General features: G+C 48.5%; 4 protein-coding genes across 5 annotated transcripts; 2 read left to right on the top strand and 2 right to left on the bottom strand.

Moving 5' to 3' along the window:
• Positions 1-407: 407 nt before the first annotated feature.
• On the bottom strand, positions 408-6,680 carry LOC6614703 (centrosomal protein of 104 kDa). Of its 2 annotated transcripts, none has more exons than XM_032722538.1 (8): positions 6,539-6,680; positions 4,405-4,572; positions 3,154-4,249; positions 2,357-2,495; positions 1,279-2,294; positions 1,077-1,222; positions 922-1,023; positions 408-861 (listed from the first exon to the last, which is right to left on the bottom strand). In XM_032722538.1, exons 1-8 carry the CDS (start codon positions 6,576-6,578, stop codon positions 719-721), a joined length of 2,850 nt encoding a protein of 949 aa, XP_032578429.1. In that variant the 5' UTR covers positions 6,579-6,680; the 3' UTR covers positions 408-718. The 2 variants fall into 2 exon arrangements, with proteins under 2 accessions (XP_032578429.1, XP_032578432.1); XM_032722541.1 differs by having other exon boundaries at positions 2,357-2,471.
• On the top strand, positions 3,165-6,162 carry LOC6614704. The gene is made up of 4 exons (XM_002039095.2): positions 3,165-3,253; positions 4,983-5,262; positions 5,397-5,589; positions 5,645-6,162. Exons 2-4 carry the CDS (start codon positions 5,098-5,100, stop codon positions 5,971-5,973), a joined length of 687 nt encoding a protein of 228 aa, XP_002039131.1. The 5' UTR covers positions 3,165-3,253; positions 4,983-5,097; the 3' UTR covers positions 5,974-6,162.
• A 292-nt stretch (positions 6,681-6,972) lies between the features above and the next one.
• LOC6614702 (probable dolichol-phosphate mannosyltransferase) lies at positions 6,973-7,897 on the top strand. The gene is made up of 3 exons (XM_002039093.2): positions 6,973-7,122; positions 7,180-7,390; positions 7,462-7,897. Exons 1-3 carry the CDS (start codon positions 7,019-7,021, stop codon positions 7,870-7,872), a joined length of 726 nt encoding a protein of 241 aa, XP_002039129.1. The 5' UTR covers positions 6,973-7,018; the 3' UTR covers positions 7,873-7,897.
• LOC6614701 lies at positions 7,891-14,489 on the bottom strand. The gene is made up of 10 exons (XM_002039092.2): positions 14,173-14,489; positions 12,732-12,852; positions 12,472-12,674; positions 11,012-12,278; positions 10,845-10,950; positions 9,971-10,785; positions 9,172-9,910; positions 8,917-9,107; positions 8,380-8,855; positions 7,891-8,322 (listed from the first exon to the last, which is right to left on the bottom strand). Exons 2-10 carry the CDS (start codon positions 12,800-12,802, stop codon positions 8,105-8,107), a joined length of 4,086 nt encoding a protein of 1,361 aa, XP_002039128.1. The 5' UTR covers positions 12,803-12,852; positions 14,173-14,489; the 3' UTR covers positions 7,891-8,104.
• Between the last annotated feature and the right edge of the window lie 243 nt (positions 14,490-14,732).

The raw sequence follows: 14,732 nt of genomic DNA, 5'->3' as shown, positions 1-14,732 counted from the left end.
CAACTCGATTCAATCCGATTATTTGTTTCGAAAGTTATTGTATAGCTATCAAGAGAAATCAATTTTAGATTTTCTTGTAACGTACATAAAAATGATTATATTAAATTGCTAGTTAAATTGTTGATGAATTGTTTAAAAGGTTGAACATGTTAGTAAATTTGAATTATTTAAACTTTTATTTGTATTTTCCCAATGCAATGGACCGCAGTTGTTTCTATTCGAATGGCTGCATTTGCCCACTCATAACCATTTACCGTTGGTCAATCGTGCAATTGTGTTGCATATTCCTTATATGCAAAGCAATTAAAAATTTATTAAGGAATGCGCTCCAAGCATATAAATTGGATATTTAATGCAAGCAAGGTAACCCATTTATGGACTAGAGTAATGCATTCAAACCACTAAAATTTATGTTTAAAACGGTATGGATGGGCTTTATTTATTGTAAGGACGTTTCAAAAATTCACATTTAACAAATCACATTGCGTACAAAAAATACAAAAGAATGCACATAATAGATCTAACTAATCGGCTTAACAAAATGTGACTAACTTAAGTGCTCTGAGTGAGAAACGAATTGGTTTAGTTGTTAATTAAATGAGTGCGGCTGCTGCGACTGAAATTAGATAGCTTCCTTGAGTAGGTATCCTGACTAGAATAGTTGCTCTAATAAATTCGCTAATTCGCTAGGCCAATAGATCGGTTAAGTGTACGCTTTCTAATTTGACTTCTTGAGATTCCTCTTGCGTATATTCCCGGGACAGCCGCCGGCGCTGAGGAGATGCAATTTCCAGCCGCCGTCTTGGGGCAGGTGAACATCGTCATGACAAAGGGGACATCGAGCAGCACCCGTTTTCAGTTCTGGAGAGGAGAAATAGTGATATAGCGACTCTAAAATCGATTTAAATTTATATTTTCTACCCCGACAATAGTCCTCCATCTGATGCAGTTCATATAGCTGCTTGTGCACCGATTCAGTGCAGCGGACACAGACCACGTAGCTCTCCTTGGCATCGCATTCCGCTGAGGAATATTAGCAATATTAGTTATCCTACTGTATTAAATTGCAGACCTACTTGTCAGGTGGTAGTTCAGAGCAGCTACCTCCAGCACTTGACTGCATTGCGGGCACTTGGTGAGGAAAGGACACGCCTTCCAGTAGTGTCGGTCCAACTGAGTAGCGTCACTGCCGGCACATGACCAGTCGCAAAAGGGGCAACGTCTAAAAGAGTATTAATATTATTGCGGATCCTAGAAGATTTTAATTTTGTTACGCACATTTTGGGTGTGTTGTCTTCAGTGGACTCCGAGTTGGAAGCGGATCCCTTGCGCGAGTTGCTCACGGATAGCATGGAGCGCTTGAGCTGCTCATTGTACTGCTGCTTTCCATTGCAGCTGGCATATCCATTACTGGAGCTGGCCATTGGGCCCATGCTATGACCACTGCGGCTATTCATCAGTCGAGACGCATCTGAGCTGGTGGACGCCTTGTCTGCCGGCGGTGTTGCCGCATCGCCCGAGCTGTGACCCCCGCCATACTTGCTAGCCTCCAGCAGCTCCTGCTTGCGGTCCAGATCCAACTTGTCGAATTCGGTGAAGAGTTGGCGGTACAAGAGGTTGCGACGCGTGATGTCGTCATCCGGAGGCAACTGCTTGCGCACCAGTCGCGGATTCACCTTGTAGACGAGCAGCAGGATGCGCTCGGCCACCTTTCGAACAGGCTCCGCTGGATGATGGATGCCGGAGCAGCCGCACTCGGACAATGCCCTGCATGTGAGTCCACTATGCTTGTCTGTGCTGATGCCCTGAGTGTGCACCAGCTGCTCCAGCATCTGCAGCCGACTCATTGCCAGTCGCTGGTGGGTTCCGGATCCAACGCTTCGGGATAGTGCCGGCGCAACCAGGTGCTGCTCCGCCACCTCCGGACAGGCGGCAATGCTGAGGATCGTGTGCTGGGCCAGAGTGTGCAATCGAGCAGATGGATCACCGGACTTGGCCAGCAATTCGGGCAGCAGGCGGTCCACGCAACGTGCCACCTCGTTGGGAGAAACTCGACCGGGCACATACTCTAGGAACAGCATGCGTACCGTCTCAGTAGCTTGGCTAAACACGGAGTAAACGGCATCCCTTACAGCGCGATGCAGCAGAAGGGCAGCGCTGCGGGCCACTTTGTTGGGACTGGCAGCGTGCTCGTTGCTCGACGGCTCCAGCAGGTCGTGCTCCTTTAGGAAGTTACGCAGACGCATCAAGCCATCCTCGCGGTCCTGAAACTGACGCGAATAGAACTGCTCCACCTGGTAATATATGTAGGACACGTATAGAATATGTTAACTATTGGATTTAATGGGGGACTCACCAGCTCATTGCCGAAGACCAGGATGGGAAGCGCTGCCTGGCGACGCTCGCGGTCGTTCAGTCGCGAACGTCCACGGTTCGGATCCGCTTCCAGTAGCGCGTTGCCTTGGCACTCCCTTAAAAATTCATTAGTATTTGAACTGTGAGCGGTTTGTGTTTGTTGTATCGGAATGGCAACGTTTAGGGATGCGGTTACAATATACATATAGGAGTAGAAAGGTAAGTACAATTAAAGGTAAATCTAACAACATATTACTTTCAAATGTGTTTAAATAACTCCTAATTTAAAGTTGTGTCTAGTTTTAAAATTTTATTATATGAATTTAAAATCTTTTTTCTTTTATAAAAGTTTCTAAGTTGTTATTAAAAACATAAATACTTTTTAAATTATCGAAAAGCAAATTTTAAATACTTTTTAAAAGCAAATTTTCTGTCAAAAGCCTAACATTCAAATTCATCTAAAAAATCCCAAATTTCCTTTTTAAATCCTTTTTATGTATTTAGAAGCAGATGAAACGGTTTTACTTTACTTATAATTAAGCTAATAGACTCTCATTTTCGTTCATTGAAATTCTAGGCGGGAGCTAAATTTTAAATTTACAAATTGATTACGGGCGTTGTTTCTAACGGTCGCTAGTGTTGACAAACATTCAAACTAATACGAGTACCGGTTATCATGCAACACTGTAATAGACAGCTGTTTCCAGTAAACAAACGAAGTAATTACTATTCCACAATTGTTTACGTATTCACTAGACACCTAGACAACGATTACGCCTCTCTACGCCCGGTACTCACTGTCGCAGCGTGGGAATGGCCCGCTCCTCGTAGTCTTCATAGGAGTTTCGTGGAACGCTCTTGTTGCGTCTGCGCAGCGATCCCTGTCGGCTGGACATTGGTGAGCTGTGCCTTGAGGGCAGACGTGGCGACTGCGGTAGCTCGTCGTGGGACTTCCGCCAGCCCCCCAGCGTGGGAGTGGGCGTGGCCTGCAAAGAGGTGGGCGCAGGAACCGGTGCTGGAGCAGGCGCCGGAGTTGTCACCGTATTGTCATTACCAGGCTGGGAGCCATCGGTCGAGGATTTGTCCTCCAAGCTGAGACTCGTCATGCTCTTAGGACTGAAGGTGGCTTCCGCGAGCGCCTGTGCCACATCCTGCAGGCTAGGAGCCGAAGGCAGACTGGGCTTCCCACCAGCATAGATCTCGCAGCTTTGGTCATTGGAGCTTAAGGTCACACCCTGCGGTTCCAGAAGCTGATGCACCTGCAATTGTCGAAGTACTGCCGCCCTGTACATCTCGATCTGCTCCTTGCGTAGCCGGGCCGTGGTAAAGTCCTCCTGCTGAACAGCCTGCCTCTTGGCCAGAGCATAGCGCCCCAAACGTTCTCCGGCAGTCCTTAAAGCTGTCATGCATAGCTTCAGTTTGCGGGCGTACTCGAATCTTTCGGAGTTAACGGCCAAAATCTTCCGCTGCTCCAACTCTCGGATGGTCTGCACTATTGACTCCTCCACGTACATGGAGAAAAGCAGGTCATCACAGATGGAGGCCAGGGCCAGTTCTCCGGTGGCCGTGTCCAACGGCGGGGCCTCGTTGGACAAGTGCTCCTCTCCGTTGCCATTATTTGGCCCCACGTCCAGATCCTCGCCCAGGACATTTACCGCTAGTAGGGAAATCTGGCCTGTGTCATTGTAGTCGTTTCCTTGGACGCCGATCAGACGCAGCTTGAGATGAGTGCCCCTGCGTGGACACACGGTGACGCTCTGCAGCTCCCGGGACTTGTAGTTCGTGTTGGCATTATCCGCCAGGGCAACAAAACCCAAAAAGTCGAAGTACTGCGAGGATGGAGTGCTGGGCAGGGATTTGGGCGAGTAGTGGAGCCAGAGTTCCACTTTCTCAGCTGAACGAAAAGAGAACATATTATAGGGAGAACTCAAGCTGTCAGTTAATGGGTTGTTATAATATCATACATCATACTAGGGATCAGATATGGATTATATCTGGGTACTTATTATGCTCGTAGTGAATTCCAATTAACTTAGCACATTTACTTACGTATAAGATACTGGTGTGCCAGGAGCTGGATGCGATAGATCTTGGCCGGCTGCTGGAATCGGAGGATGATGTCATGTGAGGTGAGGCTGCCGTTCGGAGCACTTCGCCATCCGTGAACTGTTGGGCCGTGATTGTTTAACTCGCTAGCCGGAAAGTTGACATCCTCGTCTGAAAGGCAAGCGAAACGATCCAATCATCATTACTTTCATGAGGTTATAACCTATGTATTGGTGGCCCCAGGTGACTATTATTCTCTTAATCAGTCTCTTTCTTTGCACACTCAGCTAAATTATTCCACATGATAACGATATCGGACTATGTTTCGTTCTCTTTCGGTTGCTAAGCTAACAGCAGCGGTCAAAACGAAAGCTAGCCTTAAAGCATGCCCAAAATAATAGACCTTAAAATCTATTAAATATTCAGAAACAGGTTATCAGTTATATATGCCATAAAACGTATAAAATGAAGAGCATGAACAAAAACATTTGGGTTCCATTAAGAATTTTGAACTATCCCTATTAATTCGAACGCAGCTGTACACGTACAACCATATCTCACTTGTTGTTCTCTATCTACAGGTTCCACTCTCTTCTCTTCTATATTTAAGCGATGTCGAGCAACATGCTAGTTTAGTCGTCACTCAGCCGTTTGTTTTCTGTTACTGAATCAGATAGTATTATTGAAACGTTTGAAATGCCGGAGGGTTACACGAAAGCCACTGCCTGGCTGCAAATTCACAGCCTGCTGAATAGCATCAACCACATGCTCATCTTTCTGGTGGCCGTGTTCTTTTTCATCCTGGCGCGCAGTCTGGAGTTCAAGGATACCGCCATGCATATGTTTATGACTGGTACTGGAGTGAGTACACAGCGATAAGCACTTGGCCACATAATCAATAGTGTTAGATCGACCTGGATAACACGGACATGCAACGTCACTTGTTATCTTATCTAACTGGAGCTGAATTAAAAGGTTTTCCTTGCTCTCGACAGTTCCACGTCCTTATCGCCCAGGCCATGATGTCACATTCGAAAGTGAACCCGCTCACCCGTTGGCTGTCGCACCGAAACAAGTCGCGCCTCCACGCCATTCTGCAGATTGTGGGTGGCTCCATGGTGCTGTTGGGCTCCCTGGGCAAATTTTCCAGCAAGGAGGTGCACTTCAACACCTGGCACGGCCGAGTGGGTGAGTAAATAATTACGTTAATTCAGGACAGCCGATTAAAGTTGACAATTTGCAGGTGGAGCTGCTTCATTTTTCTGCGCGGCCAGCATTGTGGGTGGTTTCGTCAACTACTTCCAGCCCAAGCTCGCCCTGAAAGTGATGCCTCCATCGGAGCTTCGCTTCCGCCATAATCTATTTGGCTTGGTCACCTTTACTCTGGGAATGGGTGCCATTTACCTGGGCTATTACTCGAAATTCTTTACCAAGTATGTGGACACTGACTTTATTCCCGGCATGATGCTGATCACCGGCATTGTTTATGGACTCACCATTATCGCGCCGGTGTCATCGCTCCTAACTAAGCTTAAGTATCGGTCCAAGAGGAAGGCGGAGCAGGTCCAGTAAGTGATACTGGGGAGGATGAGGCTGAGGCCACCGAGGCTAACCGAAATTTGTCAGGTCCTAGCATGAAAATAAATAGCTTGGCGTTTGGCCAAATTGAAATCTCTGGCCGCAACTCAAATTGCACATGCAGACGCAAAAAGAGTCGACAACCCGGCAGTCTGACAATATTATAATGAAATATTACAGTAATCGTGGTTGCAGTGGTTTTAGGACGTGGTAAATTGGCCAAGACTTTGGAAAATTGATTTAGCATCCTGGCCGTATTTAAATCTGAATGTTGTGAGCTGATTAGCTGCAATTAAAAAGGCAGCGCCAGTCTATTTTAAATTCCAACGTCCTGGCGCACTAGGCGTATGCGTGATTTATCGATTTCTCAAGTGCAGCGGATTTCAAGGGAAGAAACGGAGGTGGAAAACGCTTAGCTCTCACCCAAATCCTGTCGCAATTAAAAACGCACTTAAGAACATAAAAATCACACAAAATAAAGCAAACAAATAAGAAAACTATAAATATTAAAAGTCTTTCTATAGCTTTCGGTTCATAACATATCCGCATTTTTGTTTACCTGAGGCGAACACCACGTTAAAAGGTATTTTCTTGGCCATGTTGACGTCGCGCCGTCAAAAGCGCACTACTTTGCCACTTTTATTCACTAATCCGCACATCAAGTGAACACTTATTCTTAAAGCGGCCGTTTGCGAACTGTGTGACCGCGCAATTGTTTATGATATTTACCCTTGTGCTCTGAAAAGTATACTATAAAACCGTATTCGACTTGGTGAATATACCAAAAACATACCACCACCTAACACACAATGTTATATTATAAAGCGTTGAGCTATAATAAAGTCAATATTATATTGGATATGTTAATATCATTTATTTAACACGTTTATAAATACATTTGGAATTTGATATCTTTTAGCAACTATCTAATTACTATCGACTTTGTTATCGATTTGAGCACAGCTGTTTTGTATTTTTGAATTGACCAACACTCCTGTAATTTTAATTGGAACCGTGTAGGTTCTTGAGAACAATTACAATGCCAACAAATGGCCATAAATACAGCATTTTGCTGCCCACCTACAATGAAAAGGATAATTTACCCATTATAATATGGCTAATTGTGAAATACATGAAGGCAAGGTGAGTAGCGGCTGCTCTAAGATGCAAATTCAGGCATTTAAAGCACCCCCTTTGCAGCGGCTTGGAATACGAGGTGATTGTGATTGATGATGGTAGTCCGGATGGAACACTGGACGTGGCCAAGGACTTGCAGAAGATCTACGGGGAGGACAGGATTGTGCTGAGACCACGTGGCTCCAAATTGGGGCTCGGAACGGCCTACATACATGGCATCAAACATGCAACCGGCGACTTTATAGTTATCATCGATGCGGACTTGAGTCATCATGTGAGTCTAGATAACAGGGTTGAGTTGATAGATGGGATAAACAAACGAATCTAATATTTTTCCCGCTTCAGCCCAAATTTATTCCCGAGTTCATTAAGCTGCAACAGGAGGGCAACTATGACATTGTATCCGGCACTCGGTATGCCGGAAATGGAGGTGTCTTTGGCTGGGACTTCAAGCGCAAGTTAATCTCGCGCGGCGCCAACTTTTTGTCCCAGGTTCTTCTACGACCGAACGCCAGTGATTTGACCGGCTCCTTCAGGCTTTATAAGAAAGATGTACTGGAGAAATGCATTGCCAGCTGCGTGTCCAAGGGTTACGTGTTCCAAATGGAGATGCTCGTACGGGCTAGACAGCACGGCTACACCATCGCCGAGGTGCCCATCACCTTCGTGGATCGCATTTATGGCACCTCGAAGCTCGGCGGGACCGAGATTATTCAGTTTGCCAAGAACCTTTTGTATCTGTTTGCGACCACATAAAGAGAAACCCACCATTAGCTGAGTAGATTTTTAAATTTTTAATGTTCTTTGGATTTCCTTTGCTTTGTACATTTGGTAAGATTTGCTCAAAGAATTTTACATACATCCAATGAATTATGCATGAGAAATTAGTTTGCCATATTTATAATAATTCAGTGTTCTGCCTTCCTCCGGCTCGCACCCTGTTATGCTTCATTTATAATTTGAATAATGATAACTAGCGTTAATTGATTTAATTACTCAAGTCGAAAACTTTGTGCTGGTTGTCTGGATTGCCGTAAAGAGTGCCACAGTCATCGTCGAGGGCGCCCGATCCTCCGCCGTAGTTCTTCAAAGCCAGGGTCAGCAAGGAGTTGCGGTCCTTGAGAGCCAGCACCACGAAGGCTCCGTTTGGCAGAATCTCACAAGTGCTCACTTGCGCCGGTGGCTTAAACACGGCCAGGGATTTGGCTGCAAGACCAGAAGCATGACTATACAGTTCAGGAGGGCGAAGATTGTGGTACATACCCGAATTCAACTCCCACATGCGGACGGCCGAGTCACGTCCCTCCTTATCGTAGGAGAGCAGCACCTTTCCCAATGGATCCAGCTTCAAGAACGTTATCGGTGCATTGTGGCCGACCAAGGTGCTCTTGCAGTTGCCCGTGACCAGGTCCCAGATTAGGATTTTGGCATCTTCTAGGCCGGCGATGACGCAAGCGTTCACCTGGGAGATGGCCAGGGAAACTGTGTTGCAGGCGGGCTTCCACTTCTTGAACAGAGTGCCGCTCTGTAGGTCGTATACCACAATGAAGTTGGGCGTCGTCGGCTCGTTCAGCTCTTTGGCTACCACGCAAACATAGGAGCCCTCGTGGGTGATCGCGGAGAGGGAGGTGATGAAGTCGTGGTGCGGGATTCGGAGGTCATAGAGCAGCTTTCGCTGCGAAAGGTGCCAAACTAGCAGTGGGAAAGGCTTCTGGGTCTCATCGCCGCAAACCAAGATCCTAGAGAGCAAACCAGAAATTAGCAACTACTATTTTAGTACAAAACCGGTCAACCTTTTACCTTCCATCTCCAGAGACCAACAGAGAATTGAGGAAGCGATCTTCACCCGCCTTGAAGGTGGTCACACAATCGCCCGACTCCAGATTCATCAGATTCACATACATCCGGTTGCGCGACAGGCAAACCAAGTGATTCTGATCGTGTAGACCGAAATACGGCATTTTCTGGTTCATTACGCCTTTGAGAGTGACCTGGAATGGCACAAGGAATACCAAATTTATACAAGATTTAGGATAAGATATTGGGACCACTCACCTTGAACTTTCCCTCGTCCAGATTGATGACGCGAATCTCGCGGCGACACAGGACTGCTGCCTCATAGTTACCCACGGGACACATCGCCGTCGGCTGCTGGATGCCCTGTAGCTCCCGGATTCGGCAGCAATTCTTCACGTCCCATATGCAGATCTCAGCTCGGTCCGTGCACATCGAAGCCACATAGCACCCGGGCTGGGGCAGATTCATCAGGAAATCGTAGCCCTTAACGGGGACCGAGGATGGGACTGCGTCATCCGACGGCTTCTCCTGCTCCGACTGATTGCCGTTCTCCGCGTCCAAGTCCGCGTTTAGAATCTCGAGGAAGGCAAACTCGAGCTCATTGGTGTACTCCCACCACGAACGTATCTTCTCGTCGTCCTTGAGCTCGGGTGCCTCCCTGAAGCGCGTCTTGAGATAGTACTTCATCAGCGTGTAGAACTGCTGGCCATCGTAGCTCAGCTCGTGGAGATACTGCTCGAGGAATTGCTTCAGGAAACTGATGTGCACGTAAGCGGTGGGGCAGTTCTCGCCGCCGGACTTTGCAAGCCACTCCGCCTGCAGGATGTCGTTCAGCAGGTGCTCTGGTCCCGTGGCGTGCACCTTATTGGCGATCCACTGGAGGTCCGTAAAGTAAAAGCAGTTGAAGAGTATGTCGATCTTGTGAGGCGCCGGATTGTCCTCGATCACGGCACAGAAATGATGATAAGGCAGTTTTAAGTACTTTTGGTAATTGTAGCTGTCAAGGAATGGATTTGAAATGATTGCGATTGCAGGAGGGGAAGAAAAGAACACTCACGTGTTGGCACCCTGGCTACCCTTGAACTCGCTGTCCTGCCGGTCGAAGTAGTCCCGCAGCGCTTCATGTACCAGCCACTGCTTCTGCGCGTACCTCGCCAGGACCGCTCGTCCAAAGCTCTTGTCCGCTATCCTAATATTCTTAAGACCTAACAGCATTGGTCCCATCAGCCAGCAGAACTTGGACCAGACCTTGAAGGCGACCTGCGCCTCCAGCTGGGTCATCTTCTGGAACACGCCCAGGCAGTCGCTCTCCCGGATGCCCCACGGCGACAGGCGGACGATCAGCAGCAGCAGTTCCACCTGATCGGTGGCGAACTTGGACTCCAGGACCTGAAGTATCCGGCTAGAGATGTCGCCGATCTCGCTGATCGGCTGAGCCACATGCCCCAGCCAGGCCAGCCACCACAAGGACTTGGCGTGGTATGGCGTCTTCCCATGCAGCGTCTTCCAGTCGTCGGGTAACTTCAGTGCCCCATTGGCCGCGTAGAAGTCACCGCCGCCCGAGCTAAGGATGTCGTGCCACTGGCGTTCCGTGAATTGTCGCAGTCGCAGGAAGCACCGCTGTGGTATGCCCAACTGCGCCAGCGCGGCTAGCATATCAAAGGAGTCCCCAGCCTCCGTCCCGTCCACGTCCTCCCCCTCATCCGCCAGCTCGCTGACGGTGAGGATCATTTTGGCGCTGCCCAGCTGCTGGGGGAGCCAGTCGAGCAGCTCATCCCGCTGCAGTTCGTCCACGCCGTCGATGATCAGCACGAAGAAGCGCTGCTGCCGGTCAAGAATCTCTCGAATCACTCGAGAATAACCCTCTAGTGTCTATTAGGAAAGACTGCATTAATATCAGCGCTCTATGTTTAAATATCACACTTCCTTACGTGTGGCACTTGGCACTGATGTCCCGTCTCCAGGACTGACATCTGGTTGGCCATTGAGCCCAGCAATGAGGTGAGATCCGATGAGCGGGCACTGAGATTGGCATATCTGAAGGGAAAACAAAGGGTTAATGAGTACTCACGAATGAAAGCTTATATTCATATCCCACCTCAGTATGAGCTGTGCCTCCGGCTTCCAGCGGTGGACATTCTCCATGATCTTGGAGACCAGGACACTCTTGCCACTTCCCCGTGCCCCGGACACGACCAGCGGTTGGGCGGTGCTGTCGCGGATGTAGCGCTTCACGTCGTTCATGATGTCGAAGTTGGCCGAGTTCTGTGCCAGGAGTTTGGAGTAGTGGCCCACCAGACGAAGCTCCTCGAGCAGCACCCGGTCCACGCCCAGCGTATTGTAGGGGATGCTGTTCTTCTGCTGGTGCTCCTCGAAGATGCCGGCCAGCGTCTTGTCCAGCAGACTCTCGATCACCGCCGACAACTCCTCGTCCAGGATGCTCATCGTGGGCAGCAGACGGATAAGGTTTTTCTCGCTCAACTGGCTCTTGAGACCGGAGTACACATGACTGAGCCTCCGTTGCACCTCTAGCTCCAAGGGGCTGGCATTCTCCGACGGCCGAGCCACCTGGCTGCCGGTCTGGATCCAGATACAGCGCTTAGCCAGCTCCTGGCTCATCAGCACCGTGTTATTGATTTCCTGCTCCACCACGGTGGTTAGATACGAGTCCTTGACGTCGTCGGAGAAGAGACGCAAGAGAACGGCCAGAAGCTCGTTGAGCTCCCCGTTCACCTGACTGGAGTAGGGATCCACCTGTTGGGCATGGAGTCGGTGGCACATCGGCTGGTACGAGTTGTCAATGGTGTACCATTTTTCCAGGAGCAGACGCTCTTCCTCGCTAGCGGTGCCCAGCACCGAGGTGAAGTCCTGGCTCTCGATGGTCAGCGGCAGCATCGGAGTGCCCAGGGTGGCGCCCAAGAACAGAACGGGGATCATGTACGCTCCGGCCGAGTGGCGCGTGATCTCGCACAGGCAGTTGGCCGCTTCCTCGTGACCACCCTGCGCCTCCAGTGGCGTTTGGGTCCAGCGCCTCGCCTCCTGCAGGCGGGAGAAATCCTTGCGGGCATTGCCATTGCCCGGCTCTGTCTCCGGCTCACTGTCGTGCACATCGTCGATGATGAAGTCAAAGCCACGGCTTTGGCACTTGCTCTTGAAATGCTTGTACAGGCTATGCACGACCCGCTTGTGCTTCTTGTACTCGGTGCTGTTGTCTGCCAGGATGTAGACCACGATCTTCTTGTCCCGCTCAATCTTGCGGCCGGGCGGCGGCTTGCCCTGCAGCACGCTCAGGTTTCCGGCACCGGGATTGGCATTGGCCACGTCACTGGGCGCCTGCGCCCCCTGCGGAGTGGTGCTGTTTGAATCTGTTGGTGGATGAAGGTCGTTTAGTTCGTAGTTGAATTCCATTAATCTACTTTTGAGTCGGGATGCGCTCTTATTTTTGGTCGGAGCTTGAGGGAACCCAATTACTCGTATAGTAATAGCAGTGGATATGGATCATATGAGTTCATATTTCATAATGACCTTAAAAACAAGCTGGTCTTAAATCGCACTCACCCTTCTCTGCTCCACCTGGCTTGCCCCCCGGTCCCGTTGACGGCTGCTTCTGGACCTGCGCCTGGTTGCCGTTGGACTCCGGCAGCGGTGTCACCTCCGGAAGTGCCTCCACGGCGGCCAAAGGTGCCCGCTTTCCATCACCAGCACTCGAGTCGGCGGAGATCAGGGTGTCCTTCTGATCCGCCTCCTGGTAGGGAGGCGAGCTGCAACCACGACATTAGTACAATCCAGAGAACCGATGCACGAACGGAAGGACCTACTCATCTGACTTTTCGGAGGCACTGTCCTTGTCCTTCTTTTTCTTCTGGCCGGAACTGCACACGTTGCCCATGGCGGTCGTTCAAGTCCCTACTCTTTAAATTACAATTGACTATTGATGTCCTGCAATGGATAGTAGATGAAAATCCGTTTAGTTATCAAATTTAACCATAGACATTTAAATAGAATTAACTATTTTTTGATTTTCTTGGTACTGAACCCCGTTTTATTTGTCCAGCTAAAAGTGGTTCTTTCCAAGGATCTGGGAACTTTAAAGCTGCTCACGGTATCTCACACCCATATCGATTAGAAAGCACTCGAGGATTCATCCTTTCATCCTTGTGTGGCATAAACTTTATTTGTTTAACTGTTTGTAGTATGTGTGTGTATACACGATAATGATAACTAAATATGGGATATTAACTTGCTAATGGGTACAATATTTGCACAATATTAATTAAGAAAACACCCATCTGTTGCAGGATTTCTCACTCTCTTAAAAACACACAAGCACTAACGGATATTCGTTTTCATTTGAAGGATGTTCTCTTGCAAGGATGTTTCCTATGTGGTTCCACAGATCACTTAATCTTTATAATTTTCCGCACTTGGGCTTAAATGTTTAGTTGATAACTGTCGTATATACACGTTTAGATTTCCACAACAGGTAAATGACAAAAACAAAGTGCCTGGGGACACGGAGCACATCCTGTGCGAGCGAGATGGGGCTAGTCGGGGGTGGAAAGAAAGGGGCAGGGGCTGAGAGCAGAGAGAAAAGCTTTCGCGAGGCGAACGCATGCTCTCTGCGAGAACTTTTGTAGAGAATTTCTGCGTTGAATTGGCATTGGCGTTAATCAAGTGGTCGAGTGAACTGGCCCAAGTGGGTGGTGCTGGGTGGTGGATGGTCTGAATGGTGGGTTCGCTGGGTCTGGGTCTGGGTCTCGTCTCGGATTTATTGCGGGCAATGCGCTTGGCTGGATTTTTGTGTACACGCTTGAAAATTGTTGACGCGCGAGCCCCCCGTTTTCGATGCCATCGACGGATGGGATGGATGATGGGTTGTGGGTAATGGATGCTCTTGGTTTGGAAACTAATTTATTCGATACGGATTATGTTTGCGATCGTTCGATTCACCATACACACAGCATTGGTCTTTCGCGACCGATTTGAATTCCGATGCGGGGCGGGAGGGGGCTTAAAAAATCGCTAAAAATAAATTCCCCTATATACACAGAATCTATATGTTTTTTGAATCGGCTAGTTCGACATTTTGTCGCAGCGGACTGCGAAGTGGTTCAATATCAATTAATTTGTCACAGATTCGCTGGCATCCTCGTTCGCAGATGCGATTTGCACTGGCGGCCAGTCGATGCGGATTCGGTGTGTATGCATCGTTTAGTTGGTTATTTGATTTATTTTAATATACAAATTTGCGCCACTTACTTTTCTTTACGCGCTTTTCACATGCGCCCCCCGGAAAACCCGCCGCACCCCACCGAACGGAGTCTAAAACATTTCCACCCACTGCACTTGCACTTTGCTCAATTAATTGCCTAATCAAAATGTTTCTTACACACACGCCGCGAAGACATTTCGTCGGAAAAGTGTATCTTTCGAGTGCGTTTCCCCCGCTTTCCCCTCTCGCTCCACTGTCTCTTGCTCCCCTATATTTTCTTTGGATTTTCGGATACGAGTGCGCGCCTCGACTAGTTTTTCCTTGTCCCGCCGCTGTGCGTCGTCGTTGTGCTGCTCGGCTCTCCGGATTTTCACTGTTTCTGATTCCGTAGGAAAATCGGTCGCTTTTCCGACCTACGCGCTCTCGGAGCTTTTTCCGAATCTTATTAGCGCTAAAATAAGTACAAATCGAGCGTTACGTTGCTTATCGATAGATACATAGCATAGCTGTCGATGTTTCAAATAGATTTTTTTAAAATCAAGCCTAACGTTAAAACATGGATAATTCAATTTCAATTGTAACAAATGTAAGCCTCTTGGCCAATTAT

Source organism: Drosophila sechellia, chromosome 2L (assembly GCF_004382195.2).
Source record: "Drosophila sechellia strain sech25 chromosome 2L, ASM438219v1, whole genome shotgun sequence".
Lineage (NCBI taxonomy): Eukaryota > Metazoa > Arthropoda > Insecta > Diptera > Drosophilidae > Drosophila > Drosophila sechellia.
Note: the sequence above shows the minus strand (reverse complement) of the source record. Positions and strands in the feature narration are given on the sequence as shown.